This window comes from Cephus cinctus, unplaced genomic scaffold (genome assembly GCF_000341935.2).
Source record: "Cephus cinctus unplaced genomic scaffold, Ccin1 Ccin1_scaffold1043, whole genome shotgun sequence".
NCBI lineage: Eukaryota > Metazoa > Arthropoda > Insecta > Hymenoptera > Cephidae > Cephus > Cephus cinctus.
Window position 1 is genome coordinate 711,485 of NW_014333574.1, and position 8,451 is coordinate 719,935.

The following is an 8,451-nucleotide window of genomic DNA, read 5'->3' on the forward strand; positions in this document are numbered from 1 at the left end:
ACCGGGTATCGCTGTTGTTAATAAACAAGATGGCGGAGAAAACTAATTGAGACTACAGGTACACATCCTGAAGTGACTCTGGCGACTAGCTGAACTGGAAGATCGGTTACTGGGTAAATGTATCTGGGCAGCTGGGCAGCTGGGCAGGTGGGCAGGTGGGCAGGTAGGTAGCTATATTAGCCAGAGTGCTGATAGTGAGTGAAACAAGATACACAGAAAACAGAAGGGAGCCAAGGAGTACGGAGAAGCCGAAGCAGCAGCAGGAGCAGCTCCTCCTGCATCCCAACGAAAATATCAATATGCATAAGGGGCTGTCGGTGTATTCAAACCCCGAACCCGGATGCTGTAGCTCCGAGACATAACGAGCTATGAATTATGAATCAAGCTCAGGGCGAGCGAGTATTTGCTCTTGATTTCCTCACAATTTGCTCGGTTCGCCGAGAGAATCGAGTCGCCTCTGAGATCGGTCAATATTTCTACATGGAGGAGCGACTCGCAGGAGCAGCTCCTCCCTTGGTAAGCATCTCTTGGCTTGGGCAAACACGAGGATACGCCAGAAGAAGCGAGCAATCTTTGTGCCCGAAGAACTACCTGCTCTTGTCGCTTTACAATTTTGCCTTATCGTCGTTCGCCCTTTTTTTCTCAAATTAATTATTTTTATTCGCCTTTTCTTTCGTCCTAATAAAATAATCGTATTCAGGTTGATGTCACTTTGATAAGGCAACCAGTAGCGGGCATGCTCGTTCTCTTGGATAAGCACGCCGTTTTTCCCATTTCTGGCGAATACTCGTGCGAATTGTCCTGCGAATTGTCGATAACGTCGATTTCGCGAAAAATGTTGTATTTTTTTCAAGTGCCCTGTATCGGGACTGCTGGAGCGAGATTAGATGAGGGCGCGTCGATCGATCTCGACGAAGATATAATTCTCCAAGAAATTACGGTGTCTAATTAAAAACAAGTCGAAACGCACGTCACTCCCACGTTGAAAGACTCGGTAAGGCGTCGCTGAGAAATTTCGATGAGAAAAGTTGGCAGGTGAGAAAATCGTAAGAGTTTCAAGAAGACTCGACCGTCTCGATTTCACCGTCGCGACGCTGCGCGTCGCAAAAGTTCAAAGCAGACGGCGGAGCTTCTCGTCTGGTTCGGCCGGCCCGAAGTTTCTTAGTTTCTTAGCGGGACTAACGACCGGCGATGACTATTTTAATTTTCACACGGCTGGAGTATAGGCGTCGCGACGCCGCAGAATGGTAACAATTTTAATCGAGACGCTCTTCCGCGGGATTACCCACTTGGAAGCGGAGTTATTCATGCATTTATGTATTACAAAAGTGGTCCGACTTACAGGATGCTGGGTCCAGAAGGAACGGGCAGGTCGTCTCCCTGGGAAACTTTCGTAATTCAAGAGCTGAAAAAAAAAGAACATTTTCTTATTTCTGAATTTGTATTCCCTCGTCCACTTCACCCTCGCTAAAGTCTTAGTCGCAATAGTCCTTCTTAGTGTTTTTCAAAAAATCTACAATTCCCTCCAGCCGACGATTACTTGACACCCTGACACCCCGTGCTGAGAACTGAATAAAATTGCAAATTTTCCCTACGGATATCCTCCGTTTCGCTATATGTATACTTAATCCATACACGAGTCGATCAAAGTGCTGCTAATTATTAGGGAAACGCACCCTCGGCTGGGTAAGTAGATTTTGACAGTAGATTTTGACAGTGCTAACAACGAATTTCATTTAATCCTCACATTCATGGATAAGCAATTTCGTTTGAATTCATCAGTCCACAATATTTGTCAATAGGGCCAACATTATTTTCCACGATGTGATTTTTCGGAATTCTCTCCCCCGCCCTTATTGAAATTCACCCAAGTCGAATTATAAATACGTGAAATGTCGGCGACACATCGGTGACATTCTGCATGGAATCAGGGAAATCCGTCCGCGTGACTGAATATTGCCGGTAAGTGGAATTATTATTAGCTAATAATTACAGCTAGGACCTTATGACATTCCCTGTACGATCAATAGCACCGATAACTGGATATGCGTATCGGATTACCTGATTTCAATGAAATTGCCGTAATATCGCATTCAGCGTTATTTACCCAGCACCGCGCTCCTTGAATGAAGATTGGCAAGTATCTATTAACGGTACGAGGCGAGTTCCTTCACTAAATCACAGTACTTGCACTTATCTTACATCATCCATTACATATTTACATACACCGCAGTTAAAGATATCCTGCTTCGTGGCACGCCACGTTAATTAAATGTAATTAAAGATTTCTTGCCATATCCTCCCTTCGTATTATCCTTCAATCGTGAAAAATAACGCGGACTTTCCCACGTAACGTCCATCGACATGTCAACCGTTCCAGGCGATTTACATCAGCGCGCAGATTTACGCGATTCTAAGAAAAATATTAAACTCCATCCTCCCTTACCTCGGCCAGCCTTAAGGATTAGATACTGCATTGCCGACAAATGGGATTTTACAAAAATTCACATCTCCTGCCTTGCTGGCAATCGAGCCTATTCCCGTCCTTGATAACAGCGTTCACCAAAGCAGCAGACCAAGATAAAGCATCTTACCAGATTTCATGTCGTGGGAAGCTGTGGGCTAGAGGCAACAGTAGATCGAGTTACCGACTGCAATGCCTACTTTGAGAATCTACCGACAGATGGCGATGGCTCCAACTACACGGTGGAACGAACGGCGAAATTACTAATGAAAAATGAATATTTTTATTTGATACCCACGCAGATTACGCGAATTAGTTTTTTAATGGGACTGGATAACCGCGAGGATTCGCGAGAAGTGCAATTGTATTCTGGGAGTATCGAACGATCAGAAACAAGCACCAGTCTATTTATCCACAGTCAAAGTCAAAAAGCACTATCGACCGTTGACTTTGAATATTTCTTCCCCACCGACTGTTGCGCAACGTACCAATGGTCGACCTAACGGTTCCCCGGAGCACGTGAAGGTTCGAAGGGTGGAACGCGTGGCGGGACAGTAGGAAAAGAGAATGACGAGTCCGGAACGTCGGGAAGGCAGCGCAGGAGCAGGAACAGGAGCAGGGGATTCTCGTTCCGGTGGTTGCCAGCCGTCAGGAGTTCAGTCGGTGTCGGTCCCGAAACGCGTTCACGTGCCAACATCCCCTGGGATGATGTTTAGGATGGCAAGTGATATGTATATTTGATAGGACAGTCTAATTTGTGGGAGACCAATTTCTGGCTTCTAAATTCGGCATGAACGAAATCGTAAACGGATAGATTAGAGCATACTTCGGTCGACTTCGGTTTTTCGCCAGGCTTGTGCTTCTACGTAGTAGTAAGGCTTTCGAGATTCTGAGCTTCGAAGCTTTACACCTTTCACCTTTCACCTTTCACCTTTCACCTTTCACCGATTACGGATAAAAGAAGATCTCTCGTCCTCTCGCTTTACTCGCGGCTCTGCCAAATGTTTTTCCTGCAAACAGGTAAGTAAGATCAGCACGTAGCGAAGCGTCACGGTGCCTGCATTTCCGTTAATATTTATTTACTATTTCACATGTCAATATTTCCGATACGCAACGTGTACGCGCTTTTACCTTTCCTTTTTGCCCGAGCAATAGAATCGTATCTGGCGAATTAGAAGAATTAGAATAAGGATTTGTATTCCAGGCTGGACTTTGTATTCCCTCTCGCAGGACCCTACGCGATCTCTTGGAATTCTCCGGCTATTCCAGCGCGCCATCTTTTAGTTGAAAATCTCCTGGCAAAACTATACCTATAGGTCCTTTCGTAGCTCTATCATCCTCTGTTGCCTACTGTACTGCGAGGGACATATTATAATCTCGTGAACTTGAAACTTCGTATCTCTGTGTCGACTAGGTTCTGGCAGAGTGACCGTAAATTAGACATTAAAATGAGATAAGGCAGAGATCAGCTGGTCCAAAGTTGTCCATTAGTTGAGGCAACGTTTAAAAGTATCTTTGCTCCTGAGGGAACATCGCGCAGTTGTACGAAGTAACCACTCAAATTGTCCGGATTAATGTCAGTCCCGAACTCCTTCCGGAAACGGCGGAGCCTGTTTCTCGGGAGCTCGTTTGTTGTGCCGGAGTTTAGCGTCTCTATTTAAGTATCCAGAGGGCTATAGAGTCCCGTCGGCGATATAATCCCTCGGGAAGACAGGAGGAGTCGGTTCGGATTAATTAGTTGGATTCCCTTGGGACGTGCCCTATTCCTGTCGCTGCTTTCAGAACCGTTACGATTGTTCACAGTGTATTGTCGGAACAATGAGAGCGATCTGTCGGCTGCGGTAAGATATACGTGCGAATCCAAAGGACGCGTTACGCAATGCATCATCCGCACACTCGGCGATAACGTGTCCTTTAAGCGCGATAGACAATTTATTTTTTTAATCTCGTCCCGACTTACTCCTCGAATTTCCTCGTTACGAGAGTTAAAAAAATTTCTCTTTTAATTCCAAGCGAAATCCTCGCGCTCTGATTCTCACAGCATCTCTGAGCTTTGCCGGAGCAGTTCTGGCCGAGCTTACGAGCTTACTGGACTGAACGGCAAAATTCGTTCCTAATTGGACTAATTTACGCCGAGAAACCGTCGGCTCAGGAGCACCCTACGTCATGGTCGACGATCTTTCTACAGCCACGTGCAAGTTCGTTAACCATAACGTTGTGAGAGAATCACGTGCACGTGAGAGGGTTAAAAAGTAAGTGTGGACGGAGGAGGGGGGGGGGGGTTAAAGAAAAGATACAGAAAAGTTTTTATTCCTTGTTCATGAGACTTGAGAAAGCTTAATGAAACTTTTTATTCCACCCAGTCAGACAAAGCTGCTGAGCCGAAGTAGGCTGGACGAAGTAGGATGGATAAAGTAGACGGAGGAAGTGGCAAGATGAAACGGAGAAGAAATATTTTCATGGAGATGCGTTAATGGCCTTGCCTTTTTTTTTTAACCGAAATCTACGGCAATGCTGGAGAAACATACGTAAAGTTGACTTGTAATGTAATCTCAGGAATAATACAATTTCTACCTTCTCTTTCTTCTATTTTAAATAAATATATGGCCACTTTTCCTTCTCTGCTTTTATTTCCTTACTTCTGTACTTTTTTACTTCCATGTGAATCATTACCCGTGAGTGCTCCGGTTTCATTTTATCAGAGAATGGGCAATCCTGCTTTTTGTTTGGGCACATAACTCTTTTTGCCAAGATTACAGATGCTTTTGAATTTTTTTCTTTATTACGCTACGATTTTGAATCGCTGTGATGCGAGTACGGTATATGATTTATGGGAGATTTACAAAATATGTGCACATATAACTGGAACCTGACTTTAATGAATTTTCTGTGAAATATATTGAATTCGAATGACCGTTGCAGGTTCACGTAGGAAATAGCTAGAAGACATGGGAAATGGCAGTTTATATGTAGCGACTGTGTGTACGCACCTGACCAGTTAAACGTCCAGTCTCTGTGAGCACGCATCGTTACGACGTGACTATCGGGTGTACCTTCGACAGGTTCCTACAAAATGTCAGTAGTAGACGTGACGCTATCGGGAATTTCACGATTTCCGGTCGAATCCAACAATTTCCGGTGTCGGTGAACGCGTTCGCTGCTACGTGCCATTCTGCAACAGTGACTTTTCAGTTTTGTGCCTCTTAACACTTGAAGGTATAATCGCGTTATTGCTTTTCAACTATACGTTTTACATATATTATATAGTTACCCACGTTCAGCAAGGATTTTTCACGCGTATCCAATATTCAGTCTCGCAACCCTTATATTATCCTGTTTCCAATGAAACTTCAGCGTGAAGGCGATCAGAATAGGCACTCCATCACTTGAAGAAAATTTCGAATGTTTGATGAACACTCGGTGAACGTCCAGCTATCGATCTCAAGGCGTAAAAGCTTTTAAGGGCGCCTGACCAAACACTTTCGAGGATCGCAGCTTCCTTTTTTGCAGTTCAGAACACTTTTATTAGATTTTACCGGAAACGCTACGTCGACTTATTCGCATATAAGAGCTCGCAAGTAAAGAGGACGATGATACGAGTAGAAAATATTTCATCCGACTGCACGAAATTATACATAAATCTTGTCGAGGGAATTTCGAAACGTATTATTTCTAACCTTATATTGGCTGCCGGTGAAGTATAGTTGTTTCTCCTTGTCTGTCTGTTTCCTCTTGCACATTTTCTTCTTCTTTTTCACATCACTTTCCCCACGTCCTCACTTTCCTTTCTATCCTAACAACACTTTAAACTTGCTGGCCACGAATATCCTTGGTAAAGTAAACCCTCAGCGGTGGGCACGCGTGCGATCCTTCAGGACGAACGAGGTTAGAAACTTGCCCGGAATTCAGATGAGCTCCTATTCCCACCTTCTTCCTTCGCATAGATTTCTCAAAAAGAAGCCGACATGGAGCGTAACGATATTTCCCAATTGAATTTCAGAACGGCGCGAAGAATCGAAGCTCTCACCTTAAAGCCGGAGAACCAAGGAGGAAACATGGGAAAGGGCGATAAGAGAGGTATCGCCCAGCGCAGCGACGGTAAGTGCGACTTAACTTCCGGATATGTTTTCCACCATCTTGTTACGTTTTTCACTTTCACTGTTTATTACCTTCCTCCATTTTCAATCTTGTATTTCCATTACCGGAATATTACAGTAAAGCCTGACCCAACCTGTCAGGTCCCGAATGGCTGTATGGTAATAGGACGACTGTGCGCATGCGCACTCGTTGCACGGAATCTAGATTGCTACGCTGTTGCTACTGCAACTCGAACGATATATATATCGAATTGTGTTGGGCTCGATAGTGACGGTTGAGATTTAGGATTCTCTATGCAAATATTGCCAGCCACGAATTGTCTAGTAAGAGGATAACGTGTCGACTGTAATCAAGACTCGCAACGACATGTATACGTACAATTGCGTGTTTTCACACCTCCTGTTTGCCTATCCTCCTCGTACAGTGTAGGCATTCGTGCTTCCTCGCTAGTAAAAGCAAGTCGAACGTTCTCTAGGAATATACACGAAAAGGTAAATAAATAAAGTCCATAGAATTCCTTGTGTGGAAATCGTACCGAATCGACACCCAAATGGAATCGCTGCGCTCGATTAATTCATCTCCACGACACAATATCGATCTAACGAATTTCCCTCTACTGCACCTTACTTAATTTCTTAGTTCTCTTTTGTTTTCAATCGTTTCTCTTCATTTCCTTTTCCTTTCGTTAATCTTTGAAAATCTTGCTAGAAACCATTGAAACTCACCCTAGGAATGACAAACTCGAGAAACGAGTAGACGTTCATTTCAAAAGTTTCCCTTTAGCAGTCCCGCGGGCCAAAGTGCACCAGGGCGTCGCTACGCTACCGGGTAGAAGATAGGACAATGTTTTGCGCGCCGTTTACGTGCGCCTTTTACGCGGACAATGCCGACCGTTTAACAAAAGGTGGAGATTTTGCGGTGCCAGTCTTCTTGCTGGCAGTGCTTACTGCTATCTCACTGTATACACGTGTACATATGTATATAGATAATATATTCATCTGTGTATAAGCATAATACATATCATCGAGCTTCCGTGTACCTCTGCGAGTACATAGATGCTGCTGCACTGCTAGTACAAGTTGTAAGTCGCTTCGCATGCTTGTATACACCTGGAGGTAGCTACGTGCAGATAAAATCCAAAGAAGGTAGACAATGCTGCTGACGCCGCAGGAAACACCCTGAAGAGACGATATGGTATGTGAGATATAAATACAATATCTAACCAATATGAAATTGCTGCTTGAGCGACACGACAGTGCTATACCGTTACGTCTATAGTTACTGCAGCCAAGCAGCTTTTTGGATGACGAATCAAATGGAATAGCGACTTGCAATAACACTTAAGAGTAATAACCTATTGCAATAGTCGAATGTAGTTTAAAAATGTACAGCGCACTTTATATTCTAATTTATAAAATAGCTACAAAAAAGGGTTGGAATAGAATTCAGGTAGTAGCTGCCGCCATTGCTTCGTTCGCTCCTCGTTCTCGAAGCTCGATTAGCATAGTTTGTGGTGGCTAGGTATAGCGAATTCGGAAGTATGCGATAATTCGATGGGGGGGTTTTCCCGTGAATGGACCAAGGTAAAAAGGAGCTAATGGATATAGCGGCGGTGCGAAGGATAAACTGAGCTGGGTGTTGGGAAGGAAGTATGGAGGAGATTGTCGAGGTGAATTTTCAAACTTTTGCAATAATCGAACAGCCCAACTAGCCCGAAAGTTCCTGCAACCAGTTTTTCCTCGATGTGCTTTCACGATAACGAGGCCATTCAACACTAAGAGCTTACGAACGTTTTCCGTCCAATCAACGCCATTGTATATTCGTGGACGCCCAGCGTCCGTTTAACCGACGTGGGAAACGTCCGTCTATAATGCTGAGATTATTAGCCA

At 44.3% G+C, this 8,451-nt stretch overlaps 1 protein-coding gene across 2 annotated transcripts in view; it reads left to right on the forward strand.

Moving 5' to 3' along the window:
* Positions 1 to 2,967: 2,967 nt before the first annotated feature.
* The window catches only part of LOC107271865, a 50,420-nt gene continuing 44,936 nt past the window's right edge, over positions 2,968 to 8,451 (forward strand). Inside the window, exons 1-2 of one of the 2 annotated variants that reach the window (XM_015748372.2) lie at positions 2,968 to 3,484; positions 6,465 to 6,562. In XM_015748372.2, the coding sequence (XP_015603858.1) occupies positions 6,520 to 6,562 (43 nt within the window). In that variant the 5' untranslated portion in view covers positions 2,968 to 3,484; positions 6,465 to 6,519. Of the gene's footprint in view, positions 3,485 to 5,535; positions 5,681 to 6,464; positions 6,563 to 8,451 lie in introns of those variants that run through there. The other variant, XM_015748373.2, reaches the window with a different exon arrangement.